Raw genomic sequence first — 22,106 nt, forward strand, 5'->3', positions numbered from 1 at the left:
ATAAATACAAGATGATTGCTTACCCTCTAGTATATTTTATCTGAAGATTTTATCTCATAGAACTCTGAATGCAGCTTTTGCACCTGAGCACAAGACTAGCAAAACTTCCTGAATTCATTAATTAACAAGAAATAGTCGCACTAGTCATTTTTTCTGATGATGTCAAAAACAGTCATAACGTAATCCCTGAAGTTTGTTTCAAAAGTGAATTGTGACAGCTGAGTACATTAAGCTAGAAGCTGGAAGTGGGAGGTATCAAAATGGGTCCATTTGTGGTATGTCACAAAATACTCCTGCCTGGAACCTCCGGTCCTTCTAATGTTCTGCTTGCCCCAAATGCCATGCTTGTGAACTTATTCATCGGCAGAAGTCAAGCTGTCTGACCAACACCTTGGTGAGTGGGTAGTATGCTGCTCTGATGTCAGTGATCGCTGAAGCAGTCAGAGTCTTGGCTTGAATGAATCACCTTGGGACACCTACAGATAACTATAACAGAGTTAGGGACCACAACCTTCAGGAAAGATGCACACAGGTTCTCTGATGAGACTTTTTGCTTGGCAAAAAGAGTAGCTATCAAGCTGTGCTCTATACTAGGACTATGTCATCATTATTTTATGAGGCTCATTATTAGGAGCCTCAAAGAGGGTTCTATGACCATGGGACCCTCTCTAAGGCTCAACAGCTGCTTGGAAGACACAAGATCCACTTGACTACATGACGCAAAAGCATCTTTTCCGACAGGCTGGTCAACTTCATAAGGAGAGCTTTAAACTAGAAATTATGGCGGAGAGAACAAGGAGGCTTGGGATAGGGTAGGCAAGCCAAGAGCCTGGGATGATGGCAAGAGAAGGGACATAGCAATTCACAAAGCAACTGAGCTGAAGTGTAATTCCTTTCAGCACAGGCATGTAAAGAAGGAAATGCCTGTAGAACAGCCTTATGGGGAAAGCTCTCAAGCCTGTGCTGCGGAACTGGCACACTTAGATGCCCCTCAGAGGTCTCTACTCTAACACATGCAGCACAGGGAAGAGTTCAAAGTCTGTGTGCAGTTACAGGGCTACAATCTCACCGGGATCATGCAGAAACAGCGGGACAGCTCGCACAGCTGGAGTGCTGTGATGGAGGGATACAGGCTCTTGAGGAAGGACAGCAGGAAGGTGAGAAGGGGTGTTGCCCTTCATGTGAGAGAGTAGCTGGAATGCATGGAACTCTGCCTTGGGACAGGTCAGGAGTCAGCTGAGAGCTTCTGCGTCAAGATTAGTGGGCAGATCAACATGTGTGCTGTTGTATCAGGTATCTGCTATAGACCTCCTGATCAGGAAGAAGTAGTAGATAAGGCCTTCTTCGCATAACTGGAAGAAGCTTCATGCTCACAGGCCCTGGTCCACATGAGGGACTTCAACCACCTCAATACCTGTAGGTATCTGAACAGCACCCCCTCCCCCATCTCTACTGTGGGAGTGGTCAAACGCTGGAACAGGTTGTCCAGAGAGGCTGTGGATCCTCCATCCTTACAGATACTCAAAACCTGACTGGACAGGGTCCTGGGAAACCTGATCTAGGTGGCCCTGCTTGACCAGGGGGATTGGACTAGTTCATCTCAAGAGCTGCCTTCCTGCCTCAACCCTTCTGTGATCCTGTGATGTTTAGCTCCATTTAATTTGATTCCTCATAGATTTAAAATACAAATAGAAGCCCTCACAAGTGAACACATGCATAGCAGCTTTATTCTTGACACACAGCCCTGTTATCTCCAACTGAGTAGTCTCCCTGAGATCAAATTAAACAAAGCGTATTTAGGACTGTGGCCCAGCACAGTCATTTTCCTAAGCATGCATTTTACTTCACCTTTGTTTAATCAAGGGATCTCATTTGTATTAAAAGAACTTCCATTTCATACAGAAGGTCAAAGGATTCAATGATCTGTTATCTCAACAACAAAGCTTCTCCCAAACTGAAGTCACACTGAAAATTTAAGCAACGTAGACCAAAATAATAGTCAGTGTAAATCCAGCTAGAAATCCCATCTATGTTTTTTTCTTCAAGTTTCCCAGCATGGCAACACTGTCTAACAGATATCCAGTATTCATTTGCCAATGTTATAAAAATGTTTTGTATCACAGCAAATGCATATAAACAAACACCACTGTAGAATGGTAGAATTTCTATTCATATAGGATGCACAACAGAGGCTCTGTAGACAAAGCAACATTTTAAAATGCCTTTCAAAATGGGGAGTGTCTATTGTTTACCATCTCCAGTGAATTTTAACATCAAAATCCAATCTTCATTATTTCTATCCTCCTGAAACGCTTCACCCCTCCATGACTTATCCAAAAATTACCCTACACCTGACACCACAAGACATTATAAAACTACCTTCAACTGCACCATTTAATTGTGAATGTTAAGGGAAGCACTGACAGTTCACAGGCTGCGATAACAAGACTAATGGTAAAACACCTACCGCAGGAAAAGAGATTTCAGTAGCACAGTTTCTCATTTCCTGCTTTTGTTGGTTGGCAGAAGGTGATACACGTGGACCAATCTTTGGATTATGTTAGAGATGTGTACCACTGCACACACAGCCTTGAGAGGGAAAATCCTGCAGAGCCCTGCATGTTAAGATACCTTTAAGTAACACCAATTTTACAAAAACACATTCTGAATTAACTGGTTGCTGATAGAAATTACCTGGTTACATGATACTTCCAAACAAAACACGAAAATTCTGTGTTGCAGAACAAGGAGAGAAGGCACAGTGTGGAAAACGCACAATTTTAAGAAGTCACAAAGCATAATTGATAATAAAGGTGAAAAATGAAGAGATGAAGGAGAAGAAAGTAGCAATTCCAACCCACCTATTACATTTAAGAGTCTAGATTGTGATTTCAACAATAATTTCTCAGTTGTGGTAAAGAAACGTAACAGATAGCAAGTTGTTCAACACATCATGCTTTCATCTCATTTCTGACCATGAGAACAGCATGCACTTTTGTGTCACACAAAATTCATTATAGGATCAGGGTCCCTGATGTGACTGAAGTCACAAACTTCTCTGAGCAGGCTTCCAGGCAAAAAGAGAACGGGAAAAGTGCAAGAGAGCACAGAGAACTTTGCCCTTTCTTAGATGAGAAAATGCTAAGAAATGTACATACAATAATAATGGGAAAATATTCATAATTTTATTCTATTATTCTTAATGCATTTCTCAAAGCAAAACTATACTCTTCTTCAGAAAGGTTGCCCTAATTACTCCAGATTATCCACCCTGTATGCTACAGACACACTTCTCAGGAAAATGAAAATTCAGAAGTACACTAACAGCCTATTACTGTACAACCTAAAGTATATATTGTCCTTGGGGGAGACCTATAAATGACCCCATTTGAGAACAAGATTTTCTTTCTTTCACTGTTACCTAGCACAAATACATAACTTCCTCAGAAAAAAAGACTCCTAGCTAGATTATTAAAGGGCTTTCCAGCCACTTACTATGGTAAGATTTGCCAAACTTAATATAATCGCAGCTTCTGAATTTAGACTAAATTTTGCTAGTTTTTTTAGAAACAAGTGTCAGATTTATTTGTTTTGAAAGATGGAAGATCAATTAGAACACCATCCATGGGATGACAAATCTCCCTTCCTACTTATCTCTGTAATGACCCAAATACTGCATTGGTTTTTTTTCTTTTAATTGTATATCTTTGAGCTCCAATTTTAGTAGTCAGAATGCACTAACATATACCTGGCCATAAACTTTTATTGGAACTCTGTTGAAATAACAGAATTTCAAATAAATTATGCTAAATAATGAGGAACTGAAATGATTCTACACTGAGCCACTGACTTCTTGGCAGCTATTTGTTTAAGTGCCTGAAGGAGTGATTATATTGCCTCTGAAACTTTAGTTTAAAACAACTAAAACCCTAAGCCCCTAAAATTTTAAGAAAATAGCAAGAACTACATGCAAACTTCCAGGGAAAGGATGATGAATAAAACTTCTGATCCATTAAGAGAATGCAATAACCATGTTTTAAACATGTTTAAAAGACCTTCAGGACTAGCAATTACAGTAACAGTTTTTGTTCTTTTGGGTTGTCCTCCTCTCCCTGCTCACACATTGTGTTTTGGGTGCCATTTTTCTCTAAAAATTAAGATAATTCTAAGATGTGACAACCAACACTCCACAACAGGGACACACTACGTAGATCTCTGGGAACAAAAAAAAAGCCAGCACGCAAAAAGTTTTTCAGGGGAACCATAAAATGCAATTACCATTGTTCTTACCATTTATAACTCATAGAGCCCAAGCGACCTGGGAGAGTACCTAATGGAAAACAGTACTCACAACAATAAATTAACAATTATGGAACACAGACAATGCATTCCCAGATTGCTTTTAAGTATGAGAAGTTCTGTCACAAAACCATTTTAGGACTCAATACAAGAAGGATAAACAACAAGGAGAACAATCTCAAGTCTCCATACACTGACCAATTTCAGTCTCAGGTGAACATAAAAGCAACAGCCATATATTCTAATTAATGATAGTTCAGATATCTCAGAGTGAAACATGTTTAGACAAAAGCACAAGAAGCCACAGTTTAAAGACTGAGCTTTTCAACAGACAGAAATGCTTGCTTCTTACCAGATTTCTTAGTTAATATATTCACACTTTTGCAAAGTACTTCTGTAGCAGATAAATAATGTCAACTGAAAAATAAATCCTACCTGTTTCCTCTTTTCAGGCGGAAGGGATGGATCCCCATCCTACAAAAAAATGGACGTATTTTACTGGCAACTTATTTCTGAAGCCAGCAACTATATTAACTTTGTGGATCAAATTTTAAAACATGTATTTTAAATAAATGTTATCAAAATTGTTTCCAAAATACTGCATCTTGATTAATACCAGTAATATTAATTTCAACTAAAAAAATTGTCTATGGCTGAAGATTTGTTTACATTTCTAGAACAGCACGTCATTACAAATTTATGTTGCATTATTTTTCATAACGGTACATTAAGTTGCTGTGGAATAATAATACTGCAGTCAGTTTTTAAATGGAATTATGACTGAAACTAATTTCCTCAGAGCACGCACTGTCTTTCTGTGTCTTATATAACAGGCACTACCTCATCAAAGCAGAACAAATGAGTAATAATATGATCAGGGCTGTACAACTGCAGGACTACTGTAAACAAGTACCTAAACATTTTTACAGCAGTCATTATGGACTTCTTTTCAGGTTTTTTTGAGGTTCATCCTTGTCCCCCAGTTATACAGTATTCATAAAGAACAACCTACAATCAGCTCCCGATACTTCTTTTTCAGAGACTGGTGTCGTTCCCGCAACTGGTTGGCCATAAGCTTGTACTGGTCTCTTTCTTGTTGACAGGTGTCCAGCTCTTTCGAAAGGATTAGCAATGCCTCCTTTTTACTTTCGAGCTTCCTTTTGCACACCAGATACTGCAGAAGAGAAAAAAACCGTAATTTTAACAAGCCATTTCTACCACAGCCAGTACTGGATTCAAGAGGCTGAAGTTTTTCTCCAAAAAGATGGAGGAGGACTGCATGACATCAAAGTCTGCCACAAGTCGTCTTAACTTATTAATAACAATGACGGGAAAGAAATCTGTTGTATCAGAAGCCTGAAATCCATTTGTAAGGCCACACGCTCACCTGACCACCGTGAGTTAGAAAAAATCGGCAATTCAAGTTTCTCCTCTTCTTCCTCATATGCAATAGTGTGAGGAACCTCACAATTTGACCTGCAGCCCTGGGAAGGCTGCTGGAAGGAAGAAGCCTTTGCAAACTCCCTTTTCTACTTGTGTCCACAATACCCAGCTCTCAGTTAGCAACCAGCATTTCCCACCTCATTCCCCCTTCCCTCCTCCTCCTCCTCCCTGCTACCAGCAATGTCCTCTGGGCTCAGCCTCCCACCTGGACAGTGAAACAGGACCACATTACAGCAGAATGGATAGCATGAGTGGCAACCAAAATTTACCTTGAGTCTGAAACTATTACAGTGTGATACCCTATCGGCACAGGTAAAAGAAACTAATTCAGCTCTGATACTATATGCACATGCTTGTTGAGTCAAAAGAATGGGAAATAATGCAGGAATACTGCAAACACCTGAATGGGGAGGGAAGGCAGAGGTGAGCCTTCCCCTCCAGCCACCGCCTCTTATGTGTAGGGCTCACGCACAAAGCAAAGCAGAACTTGCAAATCTTAGCTGTTCTGCTTCATTGCCTTTCCCCACTGAAAGGAAGAGAGAGTAACATGTATGTCATCCTTTCCTGCAGTGGCTGAATGTTACCTATCAGAAGTTTTAGGCAACTTTTTTCACTTAACGCGTTCCATCAGCAGATTCTTCTCAACCATCACTTGACACTCCTCATGCTAAAGCATATATTTCTATTTCTGATATTACTCACATAAGACATGGCACTAAATACTTTCTGAATGTGCTCTGCAAGAGACCAAGTATCACAGCAGTCATGAAAACAATTTATAGTTTCATTATATACTCTGACAAGAATACTTTGTCATTGTGGGCTCCTGCACAAAGCAAGAGCATCAGCACTTCCATACTGTTCAAGTCAGTGCTGTTCTTTGGGACAAAAATCATTACTTGTATGTACTACTTGCTTGGAATTGACTTTGTTAACCTTAATTTCAAGTCAATGAGAAAGGGAAAAGTAAGTTTGGTATATTAGTACGGCTAACGTTTTCCAGAAATGGTAAACGCTTAGTTGCAAAAAAGCAGGAAGGGAATAAGAAAAGCAATTCCGAGAAGGATTTGAACTCTCAAAAAGGACACTTCCACCTTGGATTAATTTTATTTCTGGCAATACTGAAGTTGAAATCCTGCCATAAATTTTCTGGATTATGATGCCTTGGCATCAACAAAGGCAAGCGAACCTATGTACTTATGTCCTTACTGATACCTTACACAAATGTCAAGTCCCCTGATAAAGCACTGAAAGGTATCAGAAGCTAAACTTTAATATTGTCAGCAAGTGATTATAGTGACATGGTAAACTGCTTCAAACTTGATAAAATAATTCCTTCCCTTACAGTGAAATATATTCCTCTCACAATCACTCTCCTTTTTTTCAGTTTCATCTCAAGTCAGTCAATTCTAAAATATGCCTTCACTAAATTGTTTTTAAATACTAACAATCTGATACAGGAATGCGAATAAAAATGAGTAAAAGCAAACCTCACAATCACTTCAAAAAAACCCAACAGCACAAACCCCTGAACCAAGTAGCCTGTCCTGTTCCTTTAACCAGCAGGAAGAACGGATCTGGCCCGTCCAGCCAACGCCTATGTGGAGCCGAACAGCCTACACAAAGTACACAGTGGGAGGGGAGCAAAGCTAAACATTGTGCCTTAGGACACCCACATCACCAGTGGGTGCCTCTGAGCCTTGCCATGAGTGCTGGTATACGAAACAGTGTATGAAAGGGTGGGAAGCTAACTGGAGCATGTGGATAAGACTATAAAAAATATTACTTGATCACGCAGGAAATACAGACCTAGTGCTGTATTGGCTTTGTGCGGCAAGGTTTTGGTAGTGGGGGGGGGTTACAGGGGTGGCTTCTGTAAGAAGCTGCTGGAAGCTTCCCCTGTGTTTGAGAAAGCCCATACCAGCCGGCTCTAAGACGGACCCGCCGCCGGCCAAGGCCGAGCCCATCAGCGATAGTGGTAACGCCTCTGGGATAACATATCTAAGAAGGGAAAAAAGAGTTGGGACAGATGGAAAACGGCAGCCGGAGAGAGGAGTGAGAACATGTAAGAGAAACAGCCCTGCAGACCCCCAGGTCAGTGAAGCAGGAGGGGGAGGAGATGCTCCAGGCGCCGGAGCAGAGATTCCCCTGCAGCCCGTGGTGAAGACCCTGGTGAGGCAGGCTGTCCCCCTGCAGCCCAGGGAGGTCCACGGTGGAGCAGATCTCCACCTGCAGCCCGTGGAGGACCCCACGCCGGAGCAGGTGGGTTCCCGAAGGAGGCTGTGACCCTGTGGGAAGCCCGGGCTGGAGCAGGATCCTGGCAGGACCTGCGGATCTGTGGAGAGAGGAGCCCACGCTGGAGCAGGTTTTCTGGCAGGACTTGTGACCCCGTGGGGGACCCACGCTGGAGCGGTCTGTGCCTGAAGGGCTGCACGCCGTGGAAGGGACCCATGCTGGAGCAGTTCGTGAAGAACTGCAGCCCGTGGGAAGGACCCACGTTGGAGAAGTTTGTGGAGGACTGTCTCCCGTGGGTGGGACCCCACACTGGAGCAGGGGAAGAGTGTGAGGAATCCTCCCCCTGAGGAGGATGAAGCGGCAGAAAATATCGTGTGATGACTGTAAACCCCCATCCCCGTCCCCCTGTGCCGCTGGGGGGGTTGGCAGAGAAATCCGGGAGTGAAGTTGTGTCCGGGAAGAAGGGAGGGGTGGAGGGAAGGTGTTCTGAGATTTGGTTTTATTTCTCATTACCTTACTCTGGTTGATTTGTAATAAATTGAGTTAATTTTCCCCAAACTGAGTCTGTTTTGCCCGTGACGGTAATCGGTGAATGATCTCTCCTGTCCTTATCTCAACCCACAAGCTTTTTGCTATATTTTTCTCTCCCCTGTCCAGCTGAGGATGGGGGAGCGATAGAACGGCTTTGGTGGGCACCTGGCGTCCAGCCAGGGTCAACCCATCACAAGTGCTAAACACATCTTGCTTCTGCCATGAGTCACAGCTCTCCACAAAGGACACGCTCAAAGCATAAAAGAAGGCTTCACCTTTCACAGCAGCACTGGTGGGGGCAAGGGAATTCTCCATTATCTATTAGGTTGAGGATAATGAACCATAAACAGATTGTGGGGACTGTTGTGTTCAGGGTCTAAATGAGAAAGAATAATGATCTCCTCCTTGTTTAAAGTGTATTTTAACTTGATGAATTATATACTGATGATGTGCCATACAGAAGGAAAGGGTTGGCATCTCTCATCAATGTACTGTTTGGATTTCACTATAAAAATGACCACCTAGAAGACTTGTTGAGGCTATTTTTGCCTTTTGCATATATTGACTTTCCCAAATAAATGGGATAAAAATAGTAATAATATACAGTAATTTGTTTCCATGGGCTTATGGTACAAGAAACAATAAAGCCACAGCATTTTTTGTGGATTTTGATTATCCAAAGGAGCTATGTTTCCAATTCGCATTACCATTTTTGAAGGAAAAACAAATTATACAAAGACAGACCTCAAAGAGGTTATTCAATATATATGCTTCTGAATGTTAAAAAAAAAAAAAGTACTAATAACAGCCATAAACTGACCTAACAACTGTACACCAGAAATGATTCTACTCAGGGAAACAACTGAATCCCACCAACAATTTCCCATATATGGACAAATAAGTGCAGCAAAATTGGTATGCTGTCAAAGGAACATAGGACTTTAACAGTCTTTTTAGAGCAATGCAAGCAATAAGGAAAATTTTCTCATATAGTCTGAGAAAAAGCATTCAATAGATGCTTCTGGCATTCATATAGAGATTTCTTCCTCTGCAATTGAAGGAAAGCCCGCGTCTCACACACAGTCTATCAGTGAGACAAAGAAGTGAATTCTGTTATGCACTATAGTTACTACAAAAAATTCTTATTGTCTTTTGTTTCTTTTTAATTGATGTTCCAAAATAATCTTTGAGTTTAAAAAACAAAGTAACCAAGAACCAGCTGCTATGCTTTCAATTTAAAAGCTACAACGTACAACTTTTCATATCTGTCTAGTGACTTTTATCTACCAATTCACTGTTATCTGCAATAAAGCAAATTATAATTGCTACAAGGAAGATCATAATAATTAAAGGAATATATATGACATCCTACATTACTGCCTGAACTGCTTTACAGCCAGATAACTACTTTAGTAAAATTGAGTAAAAAGAGACTGACATTACAGGAGAGTGTAACTGCTCCAAGGTGACCCTCTACATTGAACACTTACTATTTGTCCATTGCTATTTTTAGTGACAAATCTGGATAGATCTCATTAACGACACCGTAGACATGGTCTAATAATCTGATGAAGCTGGGACACTGTCAAGGTTTTAGACTTTCTTTTTTTAAACCAACAAACACATCGAATTCATATCACAAAATAATTTCTTTTAAATTGGAGCTAATTACTGGCTTATACTTGGGTATTTAATGGGAATTAGTGCCAAGAAGGAAAAGATCTAATTTTCTGAGGGTAAAAGCAGAGATACTATCTCCAAACTGTGCTTTGGAATCACTGTGGATCACATTCTGTGTTCTCTCAACACTCCAGGACCTAGTGTCCTCCTAAATGCCGATGGGCCACCCCATCGTACGTGGGTCTGGAAACCTATTGTCCACTATGCTCTCAGAGAGACCATGAACTCTACTCGCTATCCCTTGGGCAAGAGATCCAACTGCTATTGAACTGCCTGAAGTTTTACCCAATTTCTCCTCACTGTACTCTCGGAGGCAATTTTGTTGTGGAAATGACAAACTGAAGAGTCCCAAAATGCATTGCAATGTCACTACTCAGGGTGTTTGTCAACTGTGTTTCAGTAATGTTGCTCCCCTTGACTTCAAATTAAACTGTTCAACTTATCTGAAAGAGTCAAGCACTCAAACCCAGAGAAATACACAATTACTGGCTATTTGCCTGCCATCTCATTTCACGTCCTCATCTCTGATAAAACCTGAGACAATGCAGTGTCCTTGGTTTTATCCCACAACATCAATTCTGCTTTTCCTGCTGCCCAACGCTTGCTTCACTAGCTACCTCCTGACTGCTGAAACACAAAGCAGGCTGGTATCATTCACTGATGATATAAGTGACATAAGCAGCTCCCCAGAACACCACATGTTGTCTTGATGACAATATTACACCACATCATCTTCACTGGTCTTTTAGGAATGACCATCATTTGATTTGATTAGTCAAAATAACATTATTTTGCAACGTGGCCCAGCCCTTAAAAGTTTTCTGTGCTGCGCATCGGATTACATTATTAATTTCTCCGTGTTTGTTTGCAACATCCCTGTGGGTGTCTTAGTCCAACCTGGAACATGGAAACATGAGAAGCGAACACTTGTTTTGTTGCCTGAAAGCCCAGCATGCAGGTCCCCATAGCAGCTCTCCCATAGCTCCCGAGAACTTTGGAGAGCAGTAAGTCACAGTGTCAGCTCTCCTAGTCTTTCCACTTCCTTTTCCAAATGACAAAGCCATTATGAGGCCAACCCAATCACCTAGGGACCTCAGAACATCCACTCTGCTTTGTTCTTCCCTACAGTCACTGGCATTTGCCTGTGTTTAGAAAAGCTCTGAAATTAGTGGCTCCAAAGCCTGTTGTGTCCCCTCATATAAGTTTGGTGAATTGCATTTCACACTCTGTTTGAAAAGGCAACGTGACAGAAAGTTAGAGAGATATTATAAATGTGAAAATCTCACCAAGTTTCCTTCCTCTTCTCTCTTGTCCACATAAAAAAAATTGTGCAACCAGTGGGAAAGGTATGCTCTGCCAATTACAGGCAGGTTAGGTTTCTCACTCATTCAGAATTCATGTCTGGAATATTTAGCTATTTCAGCTAGAACTACTGCTCAGTAGTTGCGCCTTTGATAAATAATTCCCCAAAACTCTTTCTCCAAGTTTTAAGTTGGCAGTTACTAGGCGAGGGAACGCAAGAGCAGAAGCATACCACTTCCCTCTGTGGTGCCGAAGACCACACACAGTTAATAATCAAGAAATAGCCTCTCGAGAATGACAAATTAAATGAAGACTAAATTTCTTCAAACTAATTTTAGGAGCCACAGTCACATATGAGTAGCTGTAAATAGCATACAGTAAATGCTCTGATGTGTGGGAGGTGACAAGGAAAAGAGAAGCACTTTGACACTGGATTTAATTCTAGAAGTTGGCAAATCAGAGGGAGAAGCTAGCAGAAAGGACAGAGGACAACCACTCTAGTCGTACGGGTTTCCTAGGAAACCTTTCTTGCTTCCAGTGGAAAACACCGCCAAAAGTACATGTTGTCCAAGCAATATTAAATTAGGACTAGTGCCAACTCTCAATGAAGCGAATGGAAGCACACTTCCTGACCTCAGCAGAAAGGGGACCACACTTGTAGAAGTCAGCTCTCTAAAGCAAGGACAGAGATGGTCTTGCAGATCATGTAAAACTGTGTTTTCCCTACTGCACATGATCTCCCAGTTCTGTTCAACTCATCCCACCAACCCAAGATCATGCTACCACCTACTCCTTTCTCCATCACTGATTCTGTCATTATCCTCAGATCAAATGATTCCAAGACAGTTTACGTGGAATTTAGGCAAAAACTGAAATCACACCCTTCTCCACAGCAGAACACACAGAGTTGGAAGCTTCTACAACCTTTCAAAATGAAGCTCCGAACTACCCTCGAACAAAGTTCATATATGGTGTCTTTCATTCATATTCATGGAATTTAGTCATGTTCCATGTCCCTTATAGAGACAGGAAAACTGAGCCACTAAGGAGTTGACTCAAATGAGTTTGTGTAAGTAAACAGCTTAGCATATCCATAAACATGGCTGTCAGGCCAAGAAGTAAGTATGGACATTTGAAAACACTTAAAACCAAACAAACAGAACTCTGCAACCAAGATATTGGTGACCAAAATTATTTTCAAGAATTCTGTTCTCTTCAGTGAAGAGTACAGTATAACCACCTTTCCGTGACTGCTTTCTAGCAGTGCACTCAAAGCAACTAATAACTCTCACACTTTCCTCTTTTAACCCCCTTCCAGATGGGAAAGGTACTTTGTTTACACCAAGGATTGGTTTGTTTTGTTTTTTTTAAATAAGAAACATTCAAAGGCGTATTCAAAGGAATGGGCTGTACTCTTGGGATAGTATTTTGAGATTTATGAAGATCACTTGTTTCCAGAAGACTTAGGCCACCATCTCAGTCCAGCCAGCAAGCAAGTTCTTGCTACGGCTCAGTTTCATTTGTGTCAAACAAGCAGTTATTGACCAGGTCTTCATCCTACAGCTCTACACAGGCTTTTAAATATCCTAAACATGGGTCATTCAGTGAGGCAAATCTTAGACAAAAGCCCAGACTCCAAGCAAAAATCATGTGGTAACCCAACAGAGTACTTTATATATATTTGTCTACCATCAATACCTGAACTCAGCTAAAGAATGAGCAAAATTTATGTGGATTCTCACTCCTGAAGCTTGTTCTTTTGCATTCAGTTTGTGAGATTATCACTGGAAATAATGACTCTTTCTGCCCCTTCAGTATTTGCTAAGTTGGCTTTGTCCCAGTATTCCTTCCTACGTCATCCTATTCAGGGTTAGTTTAAAGAATGTTCAAGGTACATGTGGTGCAAAGATTGTTTAGAGTACCAAGTGCACACTAGACCTGAAATGCACGTGGCTGTAGAGTAAGTGGAAAAATACATAAACACAGAGGCAAAAGAACAAGCAACCAGTTGGTGATGAGCATAATAAAAGCAGAGAAAGATACATGAAAGGATACAGAGCAAAAGGCACTGAAATGGAACAAAAGTCAAAAGGAAAAGAAGAGAGTAAATACAGAAAAAGACTGGAACACACAAAAACCCCCAAGCATTCTTTTTATCTAATGAAGAATGAAAAGCCAAACAACAAAAATATACAGATGTGTGTACAAGTGTACAAGGCCCAAAAATACATCCTACCACTTTTCTCAACACCGGCAATACCAGACTTTTAAAAATATTACAGTTGCTTTGACAAGTATTTCAATTACTCCTAGCTTTCAAATTTGGAGGACTGACCTCGTGGAAATGAAAAAGAATGTGACCGTGGATCTCAACCCACCAGCTTCTGGTCTTTTATACCAAGATTTTGAACCCCATTCTATGATTTAACTGTCCAGCATCAGCAATGTGAGAATGTTTGTTTAGAACTACCATGTCTTTTCCTGCCTGTGTTATCTTATATTTTGAAGGCACTTCAAAATGTTTACAAAACACATACAGAACAAAACTTAAAGTACCTAGCAGACACTGAAGCTAAGAGGCCTGGAGAAGCTCTGTACCACTGTGGGATACAATAAACTGGAAAAACTTATTGCAAGTTACTTCAGAAGTTAGAGCCACTTTCTCACAGACCCATTAGGATGTTGGAGTTGATGGGTAAATTGCACGAAGTTAATGACAACAACCAAAGGAAGAGGAAGGCAAAAGAGGGCAGCCTATACCCTGACAGCATGTGCTACAGACTTCATGCAGAAAAACAGGCTGTAAGCCTGCTGTGGGAACAGAGAGAAATGAAGGAAAAATGGAATATAAATCACTAAGCCTCTAATTGTTCCTGAATAAAAAGGAATTATATGTATGGTTAAGTATTTGCAAGAATGTAGCTTAGCACAGTCATTAAATTCACTACAATCAAGAAGCTCCTAAACCAGAAGTAAGTGTTCAATTTCAGGATCGAGTTTTTAGGTTAAATAAAGCAAAAGAAAAAAGTTCCAAAGTAATTCTAAATGACTTTCTAAATCCAAGAACAGGGACTTTTCCTTTGAACACACCACATGAATCATCTCTCTCTTACCCTTCCCTGCTATGCGACACCACCCTCACCCCCAAATAAAACTCCATTTGGGAAACGAGATGTCAGATGCAACACTGCAAATCAGGATACTACTAAAAGTACACTTTTCACTTCTTTCTGGATTATTTTGTGTGGATAGGTAGACTCCAATTCTGAATGTACTGTACTAGCACAGATCTGGGCCCCCACACACTCCTGCTGAAATCACGGGGAGAAGTGACAGGTTCAGGACCCTGAACTCATGCATCTCTTTGACAGGTCAGGGCCTTAAGCCATGCCTACATAATATAACGGAGGCAAAGCCCTCCTGAAATCAGAGGAATTCACTCATGTGCATCGTACTCTAGGACGGTAGACTCAGTCAGGTTGATCTAGGCCCGTGCCATTTGCACAGAAGTTTTGTTTGCTAGCTGTAAACGTAAATATACTATTTTTATAGTTATGCAAAATTAATGCAATACAAAGTGCAATGCAAAGATTAGCATGCCAGCCTACTTCAAAACTTTGCGGTTCTGCCTATTAAACAGGCGTGACTTCGATGCTACACTGACCTCGAGTTGTTTTGAGTCTGGTAACTTACCCTCCACGAAAACGTGTACCCGCAAACGCTGTGGATCTTTTGATGCGGACGTAGCAGATAACAAAACTTCCTACTCTTGTATTCCGAAAATCCTCCACCTGTTGAAGCTCGTGGCCACTGTGCTATTACAGACTTTTCTCCCATCATATGAATGACACCACGGGTCTCGAAACCCTTCCGCTTGCGACCGGGGTGAAGTAAGAACACAGGGCGTACGCCCGAGCTGCGAACCCCCGGGAGCAGGCCCCTCACCCGCGCTGGCTGCCGCGGCAGGGCCGCACTGCTGCCGGACCGACCGACCTCCCTTCCTCCCAGCGGGCAGCAGCGCCAGGCCCGAGGCCTCAGCCCCACGGGCCACCGCCACAGGTGAGTCCCTGGCGACCTCAAACCAAGGGCAGGCGCAGCGCCTAAACCCCCCGTTTCTGGCAGCCACGCGGCACTTAGGACAGGCGAGAGGTTCGCAGAAACGCGTCCCCGGTACTCAGCAGCCGCGCAGGGGGTCGGGGCCGGCGGCGTGAGGGCGGATCGTGGCAGGGCTGTGCCGCAGGGCAGACGGGGCCGTACGGCTCAGCCTTGCCGGGCTGCAGTCCGCTGTCCCCCCACCCCCGCCGGCTCCACCTGCTGCCGCCCCAGCCGCGGGGGCCCCGGGTGCCCTCCCGCCGGCTCTGGCCCCGGCAGTCTCCCCAAGAGGCGGGGCGGCAGCCGGGCGCCGCGGCGGGGCCGACCGGCCCGCCCGCCCCTCTCCCCCCACCGGCGGCCCCGGGAGGGGCCGGTGCCCGGCGTCCGGGCCGCGCCGCGGGGAGGCAGGGCGCCCCGGCCGGCGGCTGCCCTCGCCCCGCCGCCTCACCTCGCTCACCAGCCCCTGCCAGTCGCTCTCGCTGCGGTGGGAGCTCATGGCTCCGGCGGCATGCGGCTGCGCCCGCCCCGGTCTTCCGCCGAGGAGCCTGCGGGGAGAGGCGGGGCCTGCGGCCGACTCTTGCCGGCCGGACGGCCGGGGCCGCCCAGCGGCGTCCCGGGCACGGGCCTGCCGGAGCCGGGCCTGCGGCGGCGCCTCGCCGCCCGCGGCCTAGCGCGGCCCTGCCCGCGGAGCGGCGCCGGGACCCGGGTCCGCCTGCAGACGGCGAAGTGCCCCGACAGAGTCGGGCAGGGCCGCGGTGCCCGGGCAGGAGGGCTCGCCTGCTGAGGAGAGCGTGGGTCGCACCACAGACGCCCGCCCAGGGCCGTGCAGAAGCGCCTGAGGTGCGTTGCCCAGAGAAGGGCCCTCGTCTCCTCACATCCTCCTCCTAAGTAACAGCAGGGCTCTGCTGCCATCCCAGGCACTGAACAGCCAGGCGTACCCTTAGAGCGGCCGATGAGGGGACATACAGCACTGCAGTAGAGGCTTTGATACAGAATCATAGAATGGTTTGGGTTGGAGGGGACCTTTAAAGGTCATCTAGTACGACCCCCTTGCCGCGGGTAGGGACACCTTCCACCAGACCAGGTTGCTCAAAGCCCCATCCAACCTGGCCACGAACACTGCCAGGGATGGAGCGTCCACAGCCTCTCTGGGCAACCTGTTCCAGTGCCTCACCACCCTCATTGTAAAAATCTCTTCCGTAAGTCCAGGCTAAATCTACCCTCTTCCAGTTTGAAACTGCTGCCCCTTGTACTGTCACTACAGGCCTTAGTAAAAAGCCTCTCTCCATATTCCTTATAAGCCCCCTTTATATATTGAAAGGCTGTAATAAGGTCTCCCCAGAGCCTTCTCTTCTGAACAACCCCAACTCTCTCAGCCTGTCTTGATAGGAGAAGTGCTCCAGCCCCCTGATCATCTTCATGGCCCTCCACTGGACTCGCTCCAACAGGTCCATGTCATTCTTATGTTGGAGCCCCAGAGCTGAATGCAGTACTGCAGGTGGGGTCTCACTAGAGTGGAGTAGAGGGGGACAATCACCTCCCTCGACCTGCTGGTCACACTTCTTTTGGTGCGGCCCAGGATACAGTTGGCTTTCTGGGCTGCAAGCGCACGTTGCCAGCTCATGTCCAATTTGTCATCGACCACAGATATTATTTGTCTGTAAGGAAACCCTGCAAATTAGGTACACACTCACGTTGTATGTGTAAAGTAAGACACAGCAGGAGGACAAAGAGGTAGAAAACCATCTTCTCAAAACATGATACTGTTACACTGCCCAGTTTGAGCACAGATCTCTGTTGTCACTCAGTTCACGAAGGTGTAAATAATGTAACGACCCAGGAATTGGTCTGGCTTCTTTTTCTCCCTGCTTGTGCAGACTCCTCCATCAGCACTGAAACCGAAGCACACTACCCACATGGCACTCCACACCCTTCCAGGTACCTCCATGGCTCAGCCTCACCTTCCGCAGCCCTGTGGCCACAGCCGCTGCATGGTATGTCCGCATTGACCAGGTCTACCTTGAGGCACACCATGTGCAATCTTTGTTGTACTCCTAACATAGTGAGTGCTCCCCAGACTTAACGATTTCCACTCAGAGTCCAAGTGTAATTGCGTGGAGAATTCAAGCAGTTTAACCCACAATTACTCTTTGTTTTAAATAACACAACAAACAGAGCAAGACAACACAATAAAATATGCGTGCCTCATCCCTTACTACAATTTCCCCACTGTTCAGATTTGTTTGTAGTTTGGCATCTAGGCACAGCGTCCTTCTGGTCTCTAAAATGGCTGAGAGATCCTCCTTTGACAACTTCACGTCCCTTCAAGCAGGTGATGCCTCAGCCTCGCCACTGACAACATTTCTGTTCCAGGTGCTTAATTAACAGCTTATATGGGAAGAAACAGGCCTCATCTAAACCCAGCAGGAGCTCTCTTTGAATGCAAGATTATCAAGTTTAATAAATGCCTGTAGTTATCTCCATATTAAAAAAAGTCCAGCTAGCTTTATGGAACTTTAGTTTGATAAATACAGAGTTCATACATTTTACCTGCAAATTACAAATCAAACTTACACATTTTCTTCAAATTATAGCCCATTTTCTCCTAAATTAGCTGTTCCTCATCTCTAGGCATTCTGTAACTTTAGTGCTCTAGAGGGTACATTTGTCTTTCCTCTTTGTTCATATTTTTCTGTGGTTTACATTGTCATGTGTGTGATACATCACAATCCTGCATGTCCTCGCAGGCTTCTTGGCAAACCATTGCTGAAAACAGCATCTTGTTTGCACAGGCAAATAGCAAATAATGCAAATTAAGTGAACAAGAACTATAATTTAAACCCACTGATTAAAAGAATTGTTAATGATATTAGAAACTCCATCATTTTCATAGCATTGTTAATAGTTAAAGCTATACAACTGCTACCGTAGATGAACCAAACAGAAGCTTTTTCCCAGTTCTGCTTCTCTTTTGCAGAATTTCTCTCCTCCATTTTCTTGGTCTTGTAGCACTCCAGACTTGAAATGCTCTTGCAGAGAGCTCTGCCTGTAAGAAAGATAACCCTCTAATAGCCCTCATTTTTGAGGGTTGTCACTCATTTTAATCCCAAAGTTGCTTGTGCTCCCCACAAACATAAGTTTTTAATTTTTATTGATGATAATTATTCAAATGAGAAGTAAATATTCATGAAAGAGAGGTTATTAAAACAAAAGGAACTCTCAATGTTTCCAGCTCTTATGATTATATCAAAAGTCTGATGAGAGCTCGTGTTTTTCAGAAAGCCCAAGCTCTTGGATGAGAATAACCACTTTCTTTTGAAGTAAAAGAAAGATTCAAGGGAATAAATAAAAAATAAGCTGAAATGTGCCTTGAGTACACTTGATAGGATTAGAAAGGAAATAAAAGAACCCAAATATGTATTTTTAAGTAATCACTTTTAGTGCCTGATATCAAGCTTTTTGGCAGCTTCTTCAGCTTTCCTGATCCTCTCTGCCTTACTTACCAGTGGTTACAGCGACACTCCTATGTAATGGTCCCTGTTGGGGCCAGGTTACTCCGCTAGCCTCTAGGCAGACGTGCACTGAGATACGGTTCCTGTCTTAACTCAGACAAACAAGTTGAGAAGAAGATGATAGAAAAGAACTACTATCAATCACCCTAGTTTATAAATAGGAAACTGAAGAGAGAAGTATTGCCTTGCCCGAGAAAACCAAAGTTTCAAACATAACCAGGAAGCAAAACTGCAGGTTTCAGGAGTACCAGTCTGCTGTTTTAATTGCAAAACTAACAAGGTGTCTTGATTCTTCTCCTACCTGCTGCAGTAACTGCTTTTGCACCATCACCTTGCCAACATCAGAAGAATACAGTATTGTCATTGAACATCTGAGAAAAAAAATCATCTCTCAACCTTCCTCTTCAGCTACCATCCCATTGTCTTTGTCTCTAGATCTGTTATCGCCTTTGCTTTCTTCCCCTACACATTCACTAGATAAACTTATCTGCTTCTAGTGTTTCATCTCCCTTCTCTGCAATTCTGCTTTGTGATCAATCTTTCCCTCTGTATCTTGAGTTCATCTGTCTTTTCACCAGATTACCCTCCAGTCCTCTATGCATTTTCTACATTTCATTAAGAAGGCTGCAGACTTTCTAAAAAACTTTTTTCGCCTGGACAAATTACACATTCAGAATCAGATCCAAGTGACTGTGGCTCTTTGATGCAACTACTCAGGTAAACATATGTAGGAGATTTAACCAACGGTATTCACTTGTAGGAGATTTAATCAACAGTTCTAAAACACGGCTTTCAGAAATCAGTGTCTTTGTCAGACATTAAGAAAGAAAACAACCCATTTTTTTTTATCCATAGGTAAGCCAATGAATGGCTTGCTTCAAATTTTGCTGCTTATTCTTGTCAACATTTGTCTACTGCACTAACATTATCATTACATCCATGTCCAACTCTAAAGAAATATACGATTAAAAAACCAGTGTAAATCCTTAAGATCTGGACAGGCTACATAATTGAAATGTAATGAAAACATGTAGTGCTTGTGCCCTGAAGGATGATTCAATCTGACTCTCCACAGATGTTTCAGGGTTCCATTTAATCAGGGTTTAAATACCTCTGAATGAGGATATAACCTATCATAGATAAAACATCCATTTTAGTACTTTTGGTAATTTATATTGGCATTATTCTATTTCATGTTCTTGCTAATCTGATGAAAGATAAGTACATGCTCAAACCCTCATGCACACATTTTGGAGGAAGCATCCTATGTTTGTGGGGGATACTATTACTTCTGGCATTTATCTGTTCCCCTATTTATTTTCTTTCCTTTGCTTTTGCCTTTCCTTTTTGGAAGCTGCTTTTTGTCCATTTATATTCCAGCTGCGCCTTCTCAATTTTCTCAGGTTCATTGCTGGTTTCACTATCCTGTATCAGCTCTTCTACTTCACATGCATGATCTGTCAGCAGGACAATATGATCTGCAGATCAGAAGCAGTTTAGCAGTTATTCATTTATGTTGAATCCTTTTGTGCCCAGTCAGGTCTGTGAAGGACACATCTTAGGCAAACAACAAAGATCTTTAAAGTGATGGTGTTTCTTTTTTCCTCTTCAACAGTTTTGGGCCTTCAATGTGTTATATTTCTTTGTGTATTAGATGCTGCATGTATCTAATACATGCAGACATGTAATTGGAGACAGTCTTTCTTTTTTTTTTTAAGCTACTGTATGACTGTTAGCTGGTGCGACTGAATACTGGAGTATTCAGAGTAAAGTAGCTCTCTCCTCCAGAGAGAGAGTGGAAAAAAGAGAATTTGGGGGAAGAGACAGGAACAGACTGTGATCTGCACAAACCAGCTCTGGGAGGGAGCTGCCGAGGTTGGTGGTGAGGTCTGCCAAAGGAAAGGGAAAAATGACACAAAGCAGCAGCCAAGAGGGAGGAGTGTAGGTAGTGGGTGGGACGCTCATGGAAAGAACTGAGGGGAAAGCTGTAAGGTGGTGGGGCAGAGGAGAGACTGCAAGCTTGAAAACAAACTGATTTTGAAAAAAAATAAACACATATAAGCAAGAGAACTATCCTAACTCTGAGGTCTTCTGAGTGATTGAAAATCCAAAGTCAGGAGTATTCTGTTGTATAGATTTTCTAGGAGTATTGTATTACGTATAACTTCATATGCAAGTGCTTTGCACAATTTTGTTTTAAAGGCTGGTTTCTCCAAAGCCCTGTGATGTTGCAGCATCTAAGTCTTAGACACACTTCTGTCTAGAGAAATCTTCAGCCTCAGGTAATACAGAATGTTGCATTGGAAACCAGCTGGTTGGGTGCTTCCTAACTTGCTATGGCTGAAAGGCTCAAAAAATGGCTAGGGTGGTGGGCACAGGTGTTTGAACAGGTCACCAGACCTTAGATATGGCTAGTAAACAGCCATTATACAGAACCGTTCAGTTCGAACACTCTCTTTCGTGGACATAGCCTGACACCAAGCATGGACTTCAGCGAAGTCCTGCAGGTAGACCAGGCTGTGGATGAGGCTCTGGAAGATGCTGGATGCAGTTCAAATGCAACTCAGACAAGAAGGCTGTAAGTTCTTTAAAAGCATCTGTAAAATTAATTGGTTTGATTTGATCTAGGATGTATTGGAAAAGTTTAGCACTGTTGTTTCTGCTAGTGAAAGTAGATAACTGCATAGGGATTATGAATAAGTTATTTTATGTTCACCAGCAGAATTCGTGGCTCTTCTTCCCCTCACCCTAAGAATAAGGAAAGCTCAATAGGAACTAGAACAGAGCAGTAGAAAAAAAGTACCAAATCTCAGAGCCCGTTTTAAGGCCTTGTCATTACAATTGCATATAGAGTTAATGTAAATGAATTCTGTTTTCCCAGAGGCATCAAATTCCTCCTGTCAAGACGGTCTCTCAGGAGAAACTGGAAAGTCTCTCACTGCCCTCCTTCTGCATTATTATTATTATTTCCCTTAAAATATCTTGCTATTGATGTAGCTAAAAATGAAATAT

At 43.0% G+C, this 22,106-nt stretch overlaps 1 protein-coding gene across 3 annotated transcripts in view; it reads right to left on the reverse strand.

Annotated features, from left to right (window-relative positions):
• Positions 1 to 16,151, reverse strand: part of CCDC149 (coiled-coil domain containing 149) — a 55,031-nt gene extending 38,880 nt beyond the window's left edge. For 2 of the 3 annotated variants that reach the window (XM_075023916.1, XM_075023906.1), the window contains exons 1-3: positions 15,184 to 15,748; positions 5,312 to 5,473; positions 4,735 to 4,773 (exon numbers count right to left, since the gene is read on the reverse strand). In XM_075023916.1, coding sequence (XP_074880017.1) covers positions 4,735 to 4,773; positions 5,312 to 5,473; positions 15,184 to 15,330 — 348 coding nt within the window. In that variant the 5' untranslated portion in view covers positions 15,331 to 15,748. Of the gene's footprint in view, positions 1 to 4,734; positions 4,774 to 5,311; positions 5,474 to 15,183; positions 15,749 to 16,030 lie in introns of those variants that run through there. The other variant, XM_075023925.1, reaches the window with a different exon arrangement.
• Between the last annotated feature and the right edge of the window lie 5,955 nt (positions 16,152 to 22,106).

The sequence above is a fragment of the Buteo buteo genome, chromosome 1 (assembly GCF_964188355.1).
Source record: "Buteo buteo chromosome 1, bButBut1.hap1.1, whole genome shotgun sequence".
Lineage (NCBI taxonomy): Eukaryota > Metazoa > Chordata > Aves > Accipitriformes > Accipitridae > Buteo > Buteo buteo.